Raw genomic sequence first — 21,053 nt, forward strand, 5'->3', positions numbered from 1 at the left:
CAGATGGCGAGCGGCCAGAGAGTTCCAAAAGGGGGGGGGGGAAGAGGGGGTGGGGGGAAATGAAGATGCAACATCCACTTAAAGAAAATAACCCTCCCCCCACACACACACAACACCTCACCTTCTTTGCCTTGATTTGAGAATAACCTCCATAAGAAAAGACCTTTCCAGATTGGCTTTGCCTCTGATTCCAGTCAGTTATATTTCCTGTCCCTGTTATATTCACCTTTGCTGAAGGAGCAAGAATGTGGGTTGATTAATATTAAATGCTTTTTCTTTTGTGTCCAGGGCCGGAAGTGTTATACTATAAATGACCATTGCTTGGTCGCAGTAAAAGGGCATTTTAGTGTCTTCTCTTAACCTGCCATCGCGACCAAACTCTTGAAAAGTCCAACTCTCAGAGCTGATACTTGGCTTGGTTTTCACTAAGGGAGGTTTCATAGGCAGGGGTTACCGACTACAGCCTGTCTTCCCCTCCACATGGCTGCAATAGTGAGATATCCTTGAGGCAACCTGGGAAACCCCAGAGTGTTTCTATATTTTAAATGAAATAAAACGCACTCTATTTTAGCGCTGGAATGAGATCATTGAAAATGATCAGAGCAGTTCTGGAAAACCGGTTCAGTGATGGAATACGCTGGTTCTTTTTTTTAAAAAAAAAGTCCAGGAGTGATCTATTTTAAGTATTATTTAAATATAATACATTTATTTCCTCTTCCTCCTCACCCCTCACTCCCAAATAAGTGCTATATAATATAGAAAACCACTCCTGGCTTTAAATTAAAAATGCATCTCATTTACAAAACGAATCAAGTGTTAATTATCTTGGGTTTTGATCATTAGTTTGCATACGTGTTATTCAGAAGTCGGATGTTCTAAACACCACAGAACATGAGTAACTCAAAGAAGCTGCCTGATACCTTATTATGAATAATATTCACGAACCAAAAGCTGGTGATGTAGGAAACTTTTTCATAAGCCCGTTAGTGAACCAGGAGAAACGTAACTGGCTAAAACATTTCATTTGTCTTTGGAGGCTTTAAAGGGAAAGGGACCCTGCTCTAGTCACATCTATCCCTGTTTCTTAACAAAACTGTCCCTGTGTCCAAAAGTGTTGCATCAGCCAAATCTCTGGACTAAAGAACTTGTATATATATATGTCTTAAAGTGAACTTTTGGCCTAAAAAACTCCTGATACTTCTTAAGGGCTGAGTAACCAGTAAATATCCTGACAAGTAACAAATGACTGTGGGCGTCATATTGTTAGATGCTCTTGTCTCCCCTGTGCTAACAAGTAAATAAATGTTGCCTACCTCTGTTTCCATTATAGTAACAGTGGAGGGGTAAGTCTGACTTCAGTTTCTTTCTCTTTGTACCTACCCACAATTTGGGCGGTGCCACAAGAAGACCTTAATATAATAAATGAATCAGAAACAGACCAAATGATGTTTGTAACTGAAAAAAAAAACCTGGAATTTATTAAACACTTTAAAAAGAAACTTCTCTTTTTCTATGATTAGATAGATAGATATTTTTAATCCCATTCTTCATTTTCCTATACTGTGTACTGTGGTGTTTCTCCAACAAAGACATTCTGTCTTTCAAACTTTATTTCATCAGCTCATTAGAATATTGATTGAATTAAATAGCTTTTACCCACACTGGTTCTAGACACAAAGCTAGTGTAGCAAGATGAAAGTACAGATGGGTTTGGTTTGGTTTGGTTTTTTTAGCCTTTTCATCCAAGCAAATTCCAAACTCGTTCGTGCCACTTTGCAGAGAAAGTTTTAAAATGAAGAAAAGAGCATATTTATAATTGAAAAAGCAGTGAAACCTCCCTACCTTTGTCTCTGTCTGTCTCTGTCTCAGATGGAACTGGGGTTGGGGAAAAAACCTTCTTTTTATTGGGGGGGGGGAGTTCTGATGAAGTTGGTTACATCTTATAATTTGGGGCCTTTTTAACACTTAAAACAGTCTTGAATAATTCTAACTCTCTCCTCCCCCCACCCCCCAACCCCTTCTCTCTTTTAAAGTCTTTGAGGAAAGATTTTGACATATACGTGTTGTTATCAGATTGATGGGCAGGGTTTGATTGAAGTTCCTTTGTCATGCAAATGCCAGGGGCTTGATGGATGAGCGCAGATATCTGACAAACTTCAGGAGGTCTTTGCTCATTGGATTAGTGGCGAACCACGTGGTCCCACCCCCCACTCCCACAACCCAACCCCCCCACCCCTTTTCGGAAGGCTCTGGGGGTTCGAAGGCTAGCGATCCATGGATGGAAGTTTTACGGCTTTGACATACTATCTAAAGGTTGTAGGGCAGGCGAAATCCCCCCAAAACAGGTTGACCCTCCTCCATCACTGGCAGATGGACAATACTAGGATGAACTCCTTCTTAGAGTATGCAATTTGTAACCGTGGGACGAGCGCCTACTCACCCAAGGGCTACCATCATTTAGAGCAAGGGACAACCTCCTTTCCTGCTTGCTCAGGTACACCCACCAGTGACAGTTATAACGGAGACGGACGCTTTGTAGTAGCAGGGAGCGCTACCGTGCCCAGCCACCCTGCCCAGCCGAACCCAAGCTACCATCACCCCCACCCTTCAGGGCTTGGCCTCCCCTTCTCGGGCTCTGCATCAGCAGGGTACCCGCCCCAAGCCTGCAACCCCAGCTACGGGCATCACCAGTTCTACCTCAGCCAGCAGGAAACGGATGGCCTGTATTTCCAGTCACCAGGGTACTCCGCCCCCGCCGGATCTCACCTCGGTTCTGGGTCAGACGGCTACTGCCCCTCAGGCTCTGGACAGTATCAACACCACCCCTATGGCCAGGATCAGCAAGGCTACTTGCAGGGGGCTTACAGCCACCTTTCGTCTGCTGTAACCCAGGACAAAGATCACGCCTGCCCATCTGAGCTATGCCCCACCGCCAGCCTCGCACAGACCTTCGACTGGATGAAAGTGAAGAGGAACCCTCCCAAAACAGGTGAGTTGGACAACTCGGTGATCGTTTTATTTTAAAGTGTGTGTGTGTGTGTAGAGAGAGAGGGAGGTGGGGGAAGAAATCTTTTGTGGGTTGGCTATGGGAGAGATCTTCCCCCCCACCCCACCCCCCAAGTCACAAGGAAGGAGGTAAACAGCTCAAGGGAGAATGGAACAGAGGAACATCATGACTGCAGTAGAGGTGGACAGAGGTCCTGAGAGCTGCGCCTTCTGCTATAAGGATACAGGGCTGCTGAATTTCTGTGCGAGGCCCAGGGCGATTTAAATCTTGCCTTAAGTAGGAAATGATAGTGGCTTCCTGTCCCTCCAAATTTTTTTCCCTTCCACTCCCCTATTGTTCAGCTTCCTTCCCTTGAACCCCCCTTAAATCCCAACCTCCTTCCCTCCCCCACCCACCTTGACAGTTCCATGAAAGTTTTCCACGAAACAGTGACTTGTAAAAACGGACTATTTGGAAGGGAGCAGGTGAGCCGTTCATCTCAGAAGGGAGCCTTCCGGTGCTGTAGGGACCCGTGCAGGTACAGAAAGCACCCGGGCCCTGCCGTGGATGGAGCAAAGGGCCAGAAACTGGCCCAGATGCTGAAGTGGTGAGTGTGTGGGGGGGTGATGGATGGCTGGAGAGAGAGCGGGAGAGAGCCTCGCTTGTCATGTGTCGACCCTCCCCACTGCTTTAACGCGTTACGCTTTGCTGCTGCTTCCTGTGTGCGTTTGCTCATTAACAGCTAAAGTGTCGGAATATGGACTGGTCGGGCCGCCAAATGCCATCCGGACCAACTTCACCACCAAGCAGCTGACGGAGCTGGAGAAGGAGTTTCACTTTAATAAGTACCTCACCCGGGCCAGGCGAGTGGAGATCGCCGCCACCTTGGAACTCAACGAAACCCAGGTGAAGATCTGGTTCCAGAACCGGAGGATGAAGCAAAAAAAGCGGGAGAAGGAAGGCCTGGCCCCCGCTCCTGCCCCCAGGGTGGCCAAGGAAGTGAGCGAAGCCTCGGACCAGTCCAATTTCACCTCACCTGAGGCCTCTCCCAACTCCGTTTCCTCCTGAAAGGGTCCCTTCAAGGCTGTCTCCTTGCAAACGAAGCCAAGGCACACAGATGGAGGCGCGCGTACCCAGACCATATACACCCCCCACACTTTCATACACACACTCCAGCCCGCCCAGGCTGGCCCACACCCCACTCCACTGACTGGTGCCCCGTTGCCGGAGTTGTGATGGTTACACTCCTGCTTCCATTTCTCTGTCCTTCGCTCTTAATTTATGAGACCGTCCTGTAGGAATAGTTCACTCCAAAAAGGAGGGGCTGGCTGGGTCTTTAACCTACATTCCTGGCAAGACCCATTTGTCTCAGGGACGTTTCCACCCCAAGTTTGGGGATTGCACTTTCAACCAGAGAAATTCTTGAAACGAATTTAGTTATTTCCATTCCAAAAAACAGTGTGCACAGACTTTGGGCTGCAAGAATTCGTTGCTTAATGTAACCTTTTCCCCCGTGTCCTTTCTTCCCACAGGATTGTAAAAAGTTATGTTTTCCCCACCCCTGCTTTTAAACTTTGTATATCTTGGAGTGAGACCTACCCTATTAATAAGCCAGAGGCCTTTGAGAAAAGAACACAACCCTTCCCTCATCACTTTGCACTATCGCGGCTTTCCATGCTGTTCCAATGCTTTGTTTTACTTTTTATTTGAACGTGGTTTGTATGCTGCCAGCCACACAAAAAATAATTGAGGAAAAGTTTGACCTCCGGGTACTTTTCGAGGGTGAGTTAGGGAGTGTGCATGCTTCGTGCAACCAGTCTGCAGGGTGGAACCTTGTAAGATTTTGGGTCGTTCAGTTACATTGCTGGATTCAAATGGTATTTATTGTCTATTGCGATAGCCTTAACTCTTAAAGGAAAGTAGCATCTCCCCGTTTCTCTGAGCCCGATAGAAACGCTATTTAACAATGGAAAATACAGTGTAATTATATTCCACCCCTCCCCCAACAAACTTTTGCATAGACCAAAATTGAGAACGTGGACATTTTTTGTTTGTTTTGTTTTAAGGAGAAAATTACATCGAAAAAAAGCTTATCGGGATTTCCCCTCCCCTCCCCCCCCTGTATTTTGACATGAAACTACCTCATTCTAATAAAGTTTAATTTTTCATAGTCTAGTCCTCTTGATTGTTAGTTACGTGGAAATATCTCACACCCAGCCAGGTGGAAGGTTTCTTAACGCCGCTAAACCTTTCCAGAGACAGGTCCGATCCTGCTGCCTTTGTAGATCAAATGGCAAATCTCCCCTTGGCTTCGACAGATGCAGGATCGGGCCCAGTAGACACCCCTTTTACCGCTTCTAAGGGCCAAACTTAAAGCTGATGTTTTGGGGAACTGCAGAGCGGATGGCTTAACTTCAGTGGAGGCCTTTGGCATCAAGCAATCAGTTTCTCCTGCGGTCACCTAGAACTAGTGATTTTTAAAAAAACCCAACACGTTGTATTTAATCAGTGAACGATCTTTAAAATGATAGAAATGTATCACAGACACACACACACATTCTAATTTAAGCACACACATTTCAGGAACTATAGGGTACCCACGTTCTTGAAATAGAAGCATCGACTGGCATGAACTTGGGGGGGGGGGTGTCATATTTACATAAAGAAGGTTTCTGGATTATTGAAGACATGCTTTAAAGGGGATCCAGTGGCCTCAGAAGTAAAAGTCAAGAGGGATATTTCCCCCTTCCCCCGCACGCCCCCAAATGGGGACACCGAATGAGGACCGATTGCTCTCCGAATGAAAAGCAGACATAACTATGCACCACCTTTGGGGGCTGGAGCCGGATTCCACAAGGCGATGGCACATCCCCCCTTGACTTCACTGGGCGCGGGATCGGACACTTTATTCTATAATCTTAAGACTTTTGGAGGAAGAGAGGTTGGTGGGGGTGGAGGTAGGGGTGGGGGAGGGGGAAGGGGACTTTTAGCTCTGACCTTTTTACCTCGAAACGCCTCTGGGATTTCTAAACAAGTAAACAGAGAGGCTGCCAGGAGAATCTATTGTTCTGACCTCAGTTGAAATTTGCAAACCCTGTTTTTTTTGTGGGGGGGGGGGGGGAGAGGGGAAGCAACTTACCAAAGTACCTGTTGTAAATTAAATGTACGGATTTGCCTATATCGATGTCTTAAACGCTGCTCAATGCTGTTTTAAAGAAGTGGGCCCAAGTCATCTGAGGGAACTTCCCCTAGCCGTGTAACCATCCTCTTCTCCCCTTTCTAATCGGGATCGTCAGGAATACATCTTGCATGGGCTCTAAAGAAGGTGACTGGAGGTGCAGTTAGTCTAGGGACAGGGCTGGGAGAAGGAATACAATAGCTTAAAAGAGAAGGCTTTTTGCTAAAAGTAATAACTTGGGTATCATCTCCTTTGACAGGGGAAAGCAAGCAAGCAAGCTAGCTGGATGCTTTGATAACTCATTTGACTGAAGGAAACTTTCTTTGAAAGTGTCCAATTAAAAGCCGGGTTTTACTCCTCATAACGTTCGGGCATTTCCACCAGGGAGAATTCTCATGTCTCTTGCATCTGTTTCTAATCGAAGATGTAATGGGATGGGTCCCATTTGCCCACAAGGCTGACAGGTGAGAATGGACGTTAGCCGTTTCCACTGGAGCAGAGTTTGGCAAGCCCGGGGTGGGATGGGGTCCTGCCCAGGACGGGAAGGCTGATGGAGCTGAGCAGAAAGGACAGGAGGTTACTGATATGTCAGGATGTCGGGCACAACAAAAGCCTAGAAAGCTCGCATTTAAAACTCAAAGGCAGACCCCGGAAGAGGCCGCAGCGCCTGTGTTGATGTGTCCTTACATATGTAAACCCCTTCCGACCTATTTCCATTTATGAGAGGGTTCGTTTCATCTTCCCCCCACCCCCCAATTTCGTCCTTCATTCTCACACTGGCTTCAAAAAAATCACCACACACTTTCTTTCGGGTTTTTTCTCAGATTTCTTCACACTTCCTCTTGTTTTTCTGGAAGTTAACAGACAGAAACTCAGGGCTGTGAACTAGAAAACATGGCAAAAATACCAGCTTGGTGAATTGGATGGAAGGAAGGAAGGAAGGAAGGAAGAAAGAAAGAAAGAAAGAAAGAAAGAAAGAAAGAAAGAAAGAAAGAAAGAAAGAAAGAAAGTCTGTATCTCATAGATATATACAGATATATCTATCTATCTATCTATATATATATACACACAGACATGCATATATGTGTACATGCTATTATATATATTAAATTACATACATCTCATATAAATACATGTTTATAGATAAACACACATGTAACATTGCATGTATATCTATACATATATGTATAGATTTATCTTATCTGTATTTGTACATACATTTATGTGTATAGTTGTGTTTGATATATGTGTATGCATATGATTGACAGATATACAAAGATGTGTATTAATCTATGTATATATACACACACATATCTCACATCTATCTATTTATCTGTGGAGCATCTGGTATGATATTTTTGTGAGCAGGAAAATCACTCCAGGGTCAATGCAAACATATATATGTAACATATAAGCACACACATCTCTCTCTCTCTGTCTGTCTATCTACATAATGGAGATTTATTCTTTTAATATCCCAAAGGAAGAGGACATTTCCCAGTTTAGAAATTCTTGTAAATTATTTATGACAATAGCCTTGTTTGAGATACGTCTCTTCTGCGAGAGGAGGAGATGTTAGGCAAGGATATTGAACAGACTCCTGTCTTCTAGCCATGCTCACAGATAACAGAGCTGGAGAGAAGGCCAGGACTCCTGGCCCTTCTTGGCAGATATTTCAGGGCCATGTGTTCCTTACCCCTTGGTGTGAAATTTTTCTTCTCTCCCTAAAGCGTTTGTTCTCACAATATAAGCCTTTTGATCTCAGAAGAGCTCATTCTATTTAAAAAAAAAAAAAAGAAACCAGAAGATTTTCTTACTTTCAACTCCATTTTGTTCTGTTATTAACTTTCTCCCCAGAGCTGATGGGGGCTGGAGGTGTGGACGCCCTCTGAAGCTCACTACCATGTCTGGGGAAATGACCGTGGGTCTGGAAAGAGACATATCTTTCCTAATGCAAAGCCTCTGATGCCCTTCAAATGAGGAGAAGATGAAAGTTGTGAGCAGTTTCATGTTTATCCAGCCCTCATATTTCACACAGCAAGAACAAGCAGGGAAGAAAAGGGGGGGAGGGGGTAGCAGCTAGAAGGGACACAAATTCTTTCTTTGAAAAAGAGGCCTTTTTCATTATTTCCTGAAGGAAATCAGAGCTGGTCTCTAGTTGAATTTCACTTTGTGTAACATGATTCAGCAACACCCTGATTCAGCAAGGAGCCCATCTGTAAGAATGTGAGTAACCATCCTTATTCAGCAAAGCACTTAAGCATGTGCTTAATTTAACTTGAAGTATGCCACTGAAATCAATGGACTGCCCAGGTTCTTACAGTTAACTCTGTGCTCTGCTAAATAAGGGTGGAGTTACATGATCATCGAGTCAAGGTGGGTGAGGTAATAGCTTTTATTGGACCAACTTCAGCTGGTGAGAGAAAGAGAGAAACTTTGGAGCTTACACAGAGATCTTCTTCAGGTCTGGGAAACTAACTAGCTCTCTAATATCCTGGGACTAATAGGGCTACTACAACACTGCCTACATGCTCAAAGGTAAGCATCTGCCTAAGTGCTTTGCTGAATTGAGGCCTAAAGCAGCCCACTTATTTTTCCTTAATACTTTTAATACAAACAGGTTCAAGTCACACTAAGAAAATAATACAGAGTATGGTGGACCATGCAAGGAACCTGAAGGCTCCAAGTGAGACCAGTTTGAAGGAATGTGCAACCACCCCCAGTTCCCCAGATTTTGATTGTGAGGCAAATTCTGATACCCTCACTCATGTTGGATAGCACCTTAGGTAGTTGGTAATACGTTAGGTAGTTGGCTAGATCCTGGAGTAAACTGGGCTCCCTGAAGGAGCACTGGAACAATTTTTATAGTGGGGTTACTGAGAGCCATTCAAGCAAAATGTAAACCCTTTATAGAATGGAAACCACTTCAAGCCATGGGGTGTAGCAGCACTCGCAGCATGCCTCAGTCCAGCACCTATGGCTCACTGGTGTACCTGAGCAGATCCTTTTGCAGAATCTAGCCCCATGTCCACAGGTAGTCTCACTTACTTCAGTAAGATGCTGTTCAATGTAAATGTATCAAAACCTCTCCCATTCATGTTAAATCAATCAACCATTCAATGAATAAACAAGTTGTATTGTGATTGGGCCTAGGGACTGCAATCAAAGATCATTGTCCTATTGTGCTTGGCACTGTACACTTATTACTAAAAAGATGGTCCCTGCCATCAAGGAGTTTACGGTTTTACCTGTGGTAAAACTTTCAGGACAGGGACCTTGGCCCATATGTCATAAACCCTGGGTGTAAGCTTGGGGGCCTCTTGATCTGCAGTCAAATGCTCTACTATGGAGCTATACGCCCTAACCATATTTATAGTGAAATGACCACTCTTCAGTGACCCCTACCAGCTCCTTAGTCTTCCCCACCCAAAAACAAAACAAAAAAGCCCTACAGCTGATCGTTTTCAAGGTTGCTTCACTCTTTGAAGCAGGTGAGATGAAGCCCAGGGAGTCAGCTCAGGAGGAGGGGACAAAACTGAAGAAGTATACAAAACATCCCCTTACTTTTCAGAGGCCTCACCTATCCTTTCAGTTTACATGGTCTGACAGCTTCAATTCAACCCCAGCCTTCAAGTGGACTTGTTCAATATTTACTCAGGCTGATAGGTTTGCCCAGAGCTTGCCTCCATCAGCCTTGCCCTGCCTGCTCCCCTTCCCCTCAGGGCCAGGTTCACAGAAAGTTCAGCCTGAAATGAATTCACCAAAGGATGGGCCCAGGCTGTCCTGAGGACCAGAGATGAGGTCAAGCCTAGGTCTCTGTGCCCCACTAGAGCCTTGCAAGGCCCAGCACTCAGCACTCCAGGCAAAAGGTCTGCTTTGAAAAATTATTTTGGGTTAAAAAAGAAAAGCACTGGCTGGTAAGAAGAGAACACCAAGCATAGCTGGGGTTGGCTTTCAGTGCACAGAGCAGAGGTCAAGCCTTCAGGGAAGGCGAGAATAGTTCATGAACATTAACCATGCCTGGAAGTCGGTATGATACAGGAGGTGTAATCTTGCAAACTTAATAAAACATATCTATTTCCGTGGGAGGAAAAGGGGAATTTTATTTTATTTTTTTTTTAATTTCAAACCAGAGTTGATTTCAAGCAGAATATTTTCTTGAAAGGTAATGCAACTTTGTGTCATGACAAATTTCAGTGCTTGTCAATTTTTTTATAAAATCTTTTGGTATTAAGAAATGTTCTGGACAACAAATCAAACTTGGTGTGTATAAAAACAAAAAAGAGATAGGAGGAGCATTTCTGGTCTGTTCAGAACCTCATGGTTTTGTGGGGCCAAATTTTCCAAAGTACCTATGCCCAAGCCTCACTAACTGGGGTCCCTCTGCTGGGGTTGGAGGCTCTCTCCCAGGTGCAGAAGAGACATACCCTTGGGGTCCTATTTTCAGAAGTCACTTAGGCTTTTTTAGGAGCCTAAGTCCTCTTGATCTGGAAGGATAGTGAGGAGCCTAGGTGCCTGAGCTAATTTTGAAAATGGGACTTGGATGCTTTTGAAAATTTTAACACAAGGCCAAATTTTCAAAAAGGCCACTTGCATAGTGACCCTTGGGTCTAAATTTTCAGAAGAGCTGAGCACCCAGTATCCTGAGCTGTTTTGAAAATGTGGCTACTCATTTTGAGGCTTAAATGGGGTACAGTGTAGGCAGAAATCATGAAGGTTAGACACTGGTGCCAAGATGAACTTTGGATCATACCCATCTTGGAAGTTGGGAATTCACTGAGAAATTTTATTCCGCAAGAGAGCTCCATCTAAGGGGGGAAAAAGAGGGAAAAGATAAAATAAAATAACGTAAGCAACAATACAACCGCAGACACTGACCACTGTGAGGCCATTATCCCCTCCCCCACCCCCAAAAAGAGGGGAAAAGTTGCTATTGGATTCCACTACAGGACCCTTCCATTAAGCTGGTGTAAGTTAAGAGGACGAAGTAGAGACTGGAAACAATTTGCTCTGGAACTGAGGACTGGGTGATGCTGCCATGGTCACTGTGTGTGCCTTTTGGGGGGCTCTGCTTTTCAACTGGAAAGTTTTACAGTTGTTCTTGGTAGCTTGGTTGTTTAGGAGGGGGGGAGAGGACATACCTATTTTTTGTGCTGCATACATTGCTGTGTGAGGTGGGAAGCCATAGGTAGTTAGGAAATTATTTTTGTTTTTTTGCCAAGGGCCTGATCCAAAATCTAATGACTTGAGTGGACAGTAGACCAGAGGGCAGTCACCTTGGGGCAAACTGAAGGTGCAGCAGTAAATGTGGAGTTTGGATAACACTTTCCAAGGAGAAGGACAGACGTGGGCTGTGCAATATTTCAACAATTTGCCTTGATCCATGACTCCATTCCTTCAGTAGGGCTCACAGGTGTCTACTGGGGGGAGTTTAAGGGACAGGGAGACACATCTGTCCTGCTGCCCCCTCCAGCCTCCCCTTTTCAAGCTGATGCCCTGCATAAAACCATCTTGTGTGGTGAGCCTGGTCAAACACCCAGTTAAAAAGAAGTCACCTGCCAGTCCTGGCTGGAGGAAACTCTTCTGCTAACGGCTTCTGGAAGGGAGATTTAATCATGCCCATCTCACCTGGGCTCCTATAGGTAAGGGGGGGGGCGACCTTTTAGAAGCACCAGGAACAAATATTTGGAGCCAGGAGGAAATAGAACCGAGAAGTATAATCAAACAAAAGACCGCCTATTCCTACTTATTGGCAAGGCCTTTGCTTGGAGGAGCCACACCTATGGTACCTCTCTATCTTTTCAACACCTGCACAGACCATCTCCAGGGAGCGGGCCTGTGTGTGTGGACCCGAGGCTCTTTTCTTTAGGGCTGTCCAGTTCAATGAGATTATAGGCGAAGGGTTTTTAGTTTTAAAGTCTCTTCGAACCTCACACACTAGGAAGGCGAAAGGCTCTTTATTAAAAAACGGCCATAAAGCTAATCCGAAGTGACACCGCAGACTTGTTTACGGCTATACAACCGCTGCGGTTATCAGGCTTCTGTTGGTTTAAACAACTGGCTTGATGCACTTTGAGGGCAGAAAAAGGGTCCCCCCATGTTTCAGAGGGGTAGCAGTGTTAGTCTGTATCCAAAAATACACAATCCCCAGGTTGCTCTGCTCCGGGCTCCTTCAGGCTTGGGATCCCCCGCGTTTCCTTTCCACGATTCCTAAGCGGGTTCCTATAATCGCCAAAAGAGTCTCTCCCTTTCCAGAGCCTCATTTGGCTCGAAATAACAAGAACACATTCAGAAGAAACATTTAACAATCGAAAAGAGAGAACTGAAACCAACCATTAGAGATAAAAAGCCGATGTTTTCTATTTTAGACGCCCCGAATTAACCCCCCAAAATACAAATGAAAGGCTTCTTCCTCTTCAGTAAGAAACAAGACGCTAAAATATAAAATTTTGCCTTTTTTATTTCTAATAATTGGTTTCAGTTCGTTCCTTTGGTTAGCGACGGGATACGAATCAGGAAGGAGAAGAAGAGTTTCCCTGAGTATGACTTTTATCCGTGGCAGGATCTTCCCCCTCAAACAGAAAGGGGGTTTAAATCGTTATTATTTAATGAGGCAGAAAGGGGGGAGGGGCTATTAACCAATTTCAAGTTGCTGTTGATTTGCTTTGATTATCGATTGCTCTGCTAGAACAAGAAACATCCCAAAATATCCCCAAGTATTAGAGTGAAAAGGTTTCCATTTCTAAAGTTTGGTTTCCAGTTAATTCCTTTCTTAGCTCCTTCTACACAAATAATGCGTCAAGTCCTCAACGATTTAGTATATTCTGTAGTATACAACCTACTATTGCCCGAAACAAAAACCCTATTAATTTATTATGGACAAGGGTGGAAGACAACCGCCTTATCAAATTCACGTTTGTTTGCCATGGACTGATCCGATGTATTTCGTGTTTAAATTCTGATAGAATGGAAGACAAAGAAAATATTGTTCTCTAAATAGCAGGAGATTTGGGTTTTGGCTTTCCAAAAAACCCCAATACTCCTGAATCCTTCTGATGAAAACAGTTTTGCCCTGACTGTAAATGCCTTCGGCGACTGCTTCCGAAGGCTGAACGAGTTTGTGTGTGAACGAAGATGTGTTTGAACAAGATGCTAAAAGGGCTGAAACTCTTTTCAAGTCCTCAAAAAGAACAGGAGGACTTGTGGCACCTTAGAGCCTAACAAATTTATTTGAGCATCAGCTTTCGTGAGCTACAGCCCACTTCATCGGATGCATGCAGTGGAAGCCTTTTTTCTAGGAAAGAATTTAAAAAAAAAAAAACCCCAACAACCTAAATTTACCAACAAATGAATAAGTCATAAATAATAATAACTCCTGGTGATAGACACACACTAATTTTATCACTTTATTTCATATGAAAATGTGCCGGTGTATTAAATGTAGTAATTTTGGCTCCTGAACAGATCAGTCTAAAAATCAAACTTTTAAGTCCTAGTGAAGAAAGTTGGATATTTGACTCCTATATTACAGCATCACAGAGTGGCTATTTACTCTGCCTCTGGGCAGTTGCAAAGAGTTTTAATTCTATACAGTATGTTCTCAACACGTGATTTTGTGTCTTCAAACTGCTCACGTTCCTCTTCTGTTTACAGGCTTGAACCGGCCCTTTTAAAGTGTCAGGTGTATGTGGTTTGCTCCCCCAGCTGTACATAAGTCATGCTTGAATGTACTGACACTAAATTATATGCCCAGTTTTCAGTTATTTTTATTTTTAAAAAGCAAAGAGAATTACGTGGCTATATTTTGAAGAAGGAAAAAATCTTTCCCCCACTGAAATGGATGGGTTTTTCCCCCCCCCCCCGTCACTTTCCCCTTTAATTTATTATTTTGTGCTATTTGAATGGGAAGATAATGTTGTTTTTTATCTATTAAAAATTGCCATGAGTTATTTCGTAATAGAAGATCAAAAGTCGTTAGGCCATTTGTCTTTCAGCGTTAGTTTGGGAGAGGGGTGTGAATCTGTGAAGGAGGAGACATTTATTAGAATAATTTTCTGAGTTCCCTTTGTCCATTTTCTTTAGTGAAGGCTTTCCCCTTACCACCACGCCCCCTTTCTATTTTCTTATTTCTTTTATTATTAATTAATATTTCTGATTCATGGATTTGGCGAGGCTTCCCTGCAGCGGGTAGGAATATGCCAGCAAATGAAAGCCCCGCTTTGATGAATGAAGAGCTGGGCTGTAAATCAGTCCCCGGTGATACAAATTATTTTAATATGCCTCGCGAATGATTTATCGCGATTTTATGAAGCAGCGAGTTACGGTGCCAGACTTAATCGTGGAGCTCGGTTGTCTTGAGGGATGAAGGAGCCTGGTAGGGGAGGGTGTTTTTTCAGGGTACATTACACATCCAGAGAGTTCACTGCAGGTTGCCAAGCGCAAGACACACGCACCCAGCAAAAGCAGGGTCGTCTTTGCTCGTTCCAGTGAGGACGCTCCCATCGGCACATTTGCAGCCTAGTCTTGGGCTCCGTTTCGCCATCCAGAAAACAAATGTTTGGCGCAAAAATACAGTTTCCCCTCCAAAGACCGCAGATAAGGGGAAGAAGCCACGCAAAGGAGAAGGCAAGGCTATCTACCCCCTTTGAACATGCATTACTCTTTAGCGTATGTATAGACTAGAAGCTCCAAAAAACCACAGCCTCACTCTGCTAGGCACCTATAGCAAGAGGCGTGTCTCCACTGTTGGGTTAGCTTGAGGTAGAACCCCAGTGTTACCCCTGACCCCATTCCTGTCCACACAGAAAAATCTCTAGCCCAGGTTAGGTGGTACTTTAAACTCCAGATAGCTGGACCCTAACAGCCCCAGTTAGCACAACTCAACGGCTGCAAATCCAATCACCCTGTGTCGCTGGAGGGCTGTTGCGTGCAGCGCAACTGCTCTCACTTAAACCGGGCTAATGTTGCAGCGTGGAGGCAACAGGTGGTTTCAGTATTCCAGGTTGGAGGGGAGCACTAGGCAATAGGGAGACATTGGCAATTAAACTGATAAGAGGAAATACTCCTCTCCCCCCCCCCCCACGTGTAGACTGTGGAACTCATTGCCACAGGAAGTCATTGAGACCAAGAACTTAGCAGGATTCAAAGAGTGATCATTTGTTGACATGGAAAACAAGACTATCCAGTTATAAAAGTTAATACTTTTTTTTTAAAGCATGTATTTGAAGGGAGATAAAATCTTATATGTCAGGGTTTAAGCCAATCACTAATTATGATGAGATTATGCCACATCTGCCCATTGTGTGGCTTCTTTCACCTTCCTCTGAAGCATCTGGGTCTGGCCACTGTCATATCTGGCCACCTGTTGATCACTTTAGATAAGCTATTACCAGCAGGACAGTGGGGTGGGAGGAGGTATTGTTTCATGATTTCTGTGTGTATATAAAGTCTGCTGCAGTTTCCACGGTAAACATCTGATGAAGTGAGCTGTAGCTCACGAAAGCTCATGCTCAAATAAATTGGTTAGTCTCTAAGGTGCCACAAGTACTCCTTTTCTTTTTGCGAATACAGACTAACACGGCTGTTCCTCTGAAACCTGTCATATCTAGGATACTGGACAAGATGGACCATAGGTCTGATCCAGTCTGGCAGGTTCCTACTGGTCTGAGAAGCAACTAAAAGCGTCAAAGCTCTCTGTACTTCCAGACTGACAAGAAAGATTCGGGAGGATCATAGGCACAGCGGAAACATGATCAGAACCATGCAGAGACACAGGATGATCCAGTGGCCATCTGAATGGTAACCTGATTGGCTCCCAAGTGAGGAGTCAGGCTTGTTGGTTTTGTTTGTTTAAAAAGTTGTTTGTTTCCAGTGATTTTTAGAGAAATCTCCCCCTCTGTGGGCAGTCCCCAATCTAATGTGGAAAAGAAATCTACTTCCAAGACAGCCAGATTCCCACACCTCCTGGAGTTAGAGTTGGTCATAAATTTTGAACAAGGAGATAACCCAGAGGAAAAAAAAAAACGAAGACAAAACAAGAAGAAGGGAATGGGGGAAGAGGGAATATGGCTCAAATTGCCTTCCCTTGTTCGTTTAATAACCTATTTTGCCTGAGTTTCCAGCTAGATTAAGGACCAAATTCAAATCCCCATAGAGAGAGGCAGTGTGGCTAGTGCACTGGACTGGAACTCAGAAGACCTTGGCTCTACTTTCAGCTGAGCTACTCACTGGTTATATGGCCTTGGTTAAGTCACTTCCCCTCATTTACCCTTTCTCAGTTGTATATATTTAGACTGTAAACTCTTTGGGGGGCTTTAACACCCAGAGCAATGGGGCTTTGATTGGTTAGTGTCTCTAGCTGCTACTGTAATTCGAATAACAACAACAGTCTTCTTTTTGACTTCTGGGGGAGTTGGCCCTAGTTGAAAGGGTTGGGAGAGACAGTTTAAATGAGCCCTTGGCTCCTTCCTTCACCAATCCTGGTCTATTTCCCAACATTTCCCTTTGCAGCTGATGAGTATTATCAAGCCTTTAGCTCTGAGAATAGGTCTAAGTGTCAAGAGATCTGGGTTCTATTCCTGCCAGAGGCTGGGACTGGATGACAGGGCATGGATCACCCAACCATTGCCCTGAAGCATCTGGCACTGACCGCTGTCGGAAGACAGGATACTGGGCTAGATGGACCATTGGTCTGACTCAGTATGGCTGCTGTTATGGTCTCTTCCAGTGAATAAGCCCCATAAACTATGTCTCAGCTTTCCCACCTGTAAAATGGTGAGGATAATATTTACCGTCCTTTGGCATCTTGAGATCTAGCGATGAAAAGCACCATGTATGTGACTGACTAATATTCCTGAGGTGCCTCTCATCAGATCTTGTTCATTTAATACTTGGGCTTTGGCAAGAGGTGTCCACCTGCTGTGTTAAGTATTGTCCAGCCCCATACGAAATAAATCGAGTGCATTGTATTTACTGGTCCATGCGTTTCTGTCATCATCAGCAACTGACATAAATTAATTGCACACTCCCAGCTATGAAGGGTATGGTTAGAACCTCATCTGGCTTGGTTAACTGTCTCTATGTCCCTGGTGTGTTCATATTCCAAATGAAATATACTTGTATTAACTGCCTTTTGCAGTCATCAGCTCACCACCCTGAGAAATATTCAAAGCAGCAGAGAACAGAGGAATTTGTCACTAAGCAAACTCATTTGCTAGGTTGAAAGTATCTACTTAACTGGACTTATACACCCTCTTCCCCATTACCCCAGTAGCTGAGCACCTTAGCAGTGTCACTGAATGCATTTTCCACTGAATGCACCCGAAGCAGTGAGCTGTAGCTCTTGAAAGCTTATGCTCAAATAAATTGGTTAGTCTCTAAGGTGCCACAAGTCCTCCTTTTCTTTTTGCAAATACAGACTAATGCGGCTGCTACTCTGAAACCTAAGCAGTGTCAGTTTCACTTCTTCATCATCACAACAGCCTAGAGTTTGGCTTTCCGCACCGCCTTGTAAACAGGAGTTTAAGATTCAAGTAATGAGACTGGATCTGTGTCAGCCACTCAGATATATGAACTAAACACTTTTTTTCCCAGAGGTCAGCGGCATAGAGCTGGAGTCAATGGGGACTTTGCCTGTAGGTTCAGAGCAGTATATCTGTGACTAGCTTTCCTCTTTCTCATTGAGTGAATGGAGGGTTTCTGAAAGGCGCCAGGCCCAGAGACTGAGCTTTTCTGTTTATTCCTAAAAACAGGGAGTGGCAGTGAACACTTCTTGCACCCTGCCCTGCAATGTGCCTTCAGCTCCTGATTTCTAGGAGTGGGAGCATCGATGATTCATTTGATCACTGGCCTCTCTGCCACATACTGCCAGTTTTGGTGACACAGACACATGACCCTAGTGAGTGTACGGAGACCTACCATGCTCATTTCATATAGGACATCAAACAACCACAAGAAAAAGTTAACTTTCAGTCACCACCAGCTGGATTCAAGCAGGTGATTGAGCAATGAAAGTCTTCATCCTATCATGCTACCCAGCTCTCTAAGACATCCTGTACGCCACCATATCTGATTTTTGGCTTCTTTTTTATGGCAGTGCTAATATGTAATGGGGGGGGGAACATTCCAACAGGAGTTTATTTTTAAATATCCCAAATATGCTCTTTGTCTGGTAAATCCTAATGAGCAGAATGGATAGAGGTTCCTGAAAGTGTCACTTAATATTACTGCAAAGAGGAATTTAATAATTAATAATAAATCACATGCAGAGGCTCCCAGGAAGATAAAAATTCTCCTTGATCCAGAGATAGTAAGGAATCAGCAAGGGCTGCAGATAAAAGGATCGGGGAGAACAGAGGCAAATCCCTTGGATAACGAGAACAGTGCATTTCTCTCCTTCTCCATCACTTCCTTCTCATAGATATGTCATCTGTCTTGCGCTCATGGAGGTAAAGGAGCATCCTGTACAATACATTCCAGAAATGCAATGCTTTGAGATGTGCAATAGCCCAAAGAAAGGCAGGGGGTGTGCATTTCATAATGCTCCTAGGAGTCTCACCATCTTTCAATTTCTTATCAGTTTGGAAATACGAGGCATGAAGTCTCTACCACCACTGGGACCGAAAGGTTATCAGAGTGCAAATACCTGAGGCTGGAAAGCCATGTTTGAGAAAGAACAGATAACATTTTAAACATATTTATAGTTCCCATCCTTTCCAGCTTCCATACCTATTTCACCTGAACTTTCACAAGCAACAGTGTGCTTATAATAAACTGTTTTTATCAGTTTGATTATCTCGGAGCAAGAACTTTTGTTGGAAGGTGATAGTGACAGGACTGAGGATACCTACCTTTAGATGCAATTTTGCCTCCCTACAACCCCTTTCATCCTAGGATTTTAAAGAAATATGCAAACGTTAATTAACCAGCACGACAGCTCTGTGAAGTAGAGGCTTTATTATATGTGCTACAGATGGGGAAACTGAGGCAAACAGATGGGAAAGTGACTTGCCCTTTGCCACACAGAGAACACAGGAGTCCTGGCTCCCAGAAATAACCACAAGACAATGTCACTTCTTAGCTAGATTTTTAGTTCATACTGTCAGTTCCCATAGGGAAGGGGAATTGATCAGTCTAGATAAACCGGTTTCTAAAGGGAAGAGAAGATGTCCCAGTCTGTTAAATGTAAACAAAAGCTAAAAAAGCTGAGAATAATTTCACACTAGAAGCAGGTACCAAATAGCATAGGCTGGATCTTCCAGAGAGAACTCTGTCTAAATGACACCTTCCATCTAAGATCCTGGGTGGGGAAATGGCTTGATATTAACAACTATATGATTACTTCAATTAAAAAAGACAAGTTTGCAAAGTCAAGGTGGTTTTGAAATGAACATTCAGTAGAATTTGGGGGATTTTTTTCAAGGTATTGGTCATGCCATTCTATGGCTGATAATGGCACTAGGTCAGAGGGAAACCTCTGAATTTAGAATTACAGAGCACAGGCCTCCAAAGATCTGCTCCCACCAGCTGTAAGCAAATCCCATCTCATGCCTCTCAAGAACAGGAAGGTGGCAAGCATAGACAGGTGGCAACTGTGTATTCAGCATGTTGACCACCTTGGTTTAATTGGAGATACACTGATTGACACCAGCTGAGGATCTGGATCATTGAGATGGTGTATTCAGCATGCTGACCACCTTGGGTCAGACTGTCTGCCAGTGTAAATCAACATAGCTCTATTTATTTAATTGGAGATACACAGATTGACACCAGCTGAGGATCTGGGCCATTGAGATGATGACCTATAACCCCTACATGGTGCATGGACCTCCTCTAACTTACACTGGGAGCCAGGCAGGGTATTGGACAGCCCCAAAATACGGGGTGATCAAAGCTAGCTTAAACTCACCTCCGTCCCTTCTCTTCCCATCCTTGCACCAACTGCAAGAATGGAGTAACCGAGACTCCAACCCACAGGGGTTGGATTCGGATCTCACACTGGTGCAACTTCACTGATGTCATTTGCATAAACACTGATTTAACTGAGATGAGAACAAGGCCCATAGAATTCAGAGGAAGGAAAGACCTAGGCTGGATGCAACCTCATATCTCCCTGGGACCAGCGCAGAACTGGACCTTACAGCATCTTCTCCACACCTGTGCCCTGCCAGCTTTTATCTGTCTCACAATATACATTTTAAAAGGTTCTGCATCAGTCCTTTATGTACAGTAAAGTGTCACCTCCATGGTTCTCCCCGCTCATGGCCTACTAGCCTTGCACAGGTGGGGAGAAAAGAAAATATACATTATCAGGCAAGGGCATCAAATATTTAGCTGCAGAGGTTTCTGAGAGAGTCGGGACTGTTTAGATATCACATGTTCTCCTGCCAGGTCAAATGAACCCACTGTTGAATAATGGCTCCCTTCCCTGAAGCACCTTTTGCCATCAGTGCATTATCACCGCTGCCCTTTAACTTTCTGGCTGGCGCAACAATAGTTCCCTTAATCCAGCATCTCAGCCTAAAGCTGTTTCAGCTGAGACCGAAGATTGTTTACAGAAGGCCTGCACCTGGTTTCTGTCTGGGCCACATTGGTGGGGATGAGTGATACTTCATTTATCTTGGCTTCATTTCACAGGCCGGCCTTGCTGTCACGGTGCTGTTGGTATCTGGACGTACAGCCTCCCGATAAGCATGCTTCACTCACTGGCAGAGCATCCTCCAGCCAATCAACAGGTGAGCTCTGGCCTGAGAGATACCGCCCCCTCGCCCCCACACCATGCACTGTATGTCGCAGGGGCTAATGAGAGTTTATGCAAAAGGGTCAAGTGGTTCTTGTGTTCAAGGGGCCAAGAGATACTGAATATGGAGGGTGGGTGGTTTGGTTTTTTTC

General features: G+C 44.3%; 1 protein-coding gene across 1 annotated transcript; it reads left to right on the forward strand.

Annotated features, from left to right (window-relative positions):
- Positions 1-2,370: 2,370 nt before the first annotated feature.
- On the forward strand, positions 2,371-5,102 carry HOXB1 (homeobox B1). Its single transcript, XM_048830253.2, has 2 exons — positions 2,371-2,989; positions 3,729-5,102. Exons 1-2 carry the CDS (start codon positions 2,371-2,373, stop codon positions 4,052-4,054), a joined length of 945 nt encoding a protein of 314 aa, XP_048686210.1. The 3' UTR covers positions 4,055-5,102.
- The last annotated feature ends 15,951 nt before the right edge of the window (positions 5,103-21,053 follow it).

The sequence above is a fragment of the Caretta caretta genome, chromosome 27, assembly GCF_965140235.1.
Source record: "Caretta caretta isolate rCarCar2 chromosome 27, rCarCar1.hap1, whole genome shotgun sequence".
Taxonomy (NCBI): domain Eukaryota; kingdom Metazoa; phylum Chordata; order Testudines; family Cheloniidae; genus Caretta; species Caretta caretta.

Excerpts from the sequence above, each read along its gene's own strand:
- HOXB1 (XM_048830253.2), top strand. The coding sequence starts at position 2,371 with ATGGACAATACTAGGATGAACTCCTTCTTAGAGTATGCAATTTGTAAC. Across the intron at positions 2,990-3,728 it reads GAGGAACCCTCCCAAAACAG|CTAAAGTGTCGGAATATGGA; the intron begins GTGAGTTGGACA and ends GCTCATTAACAG.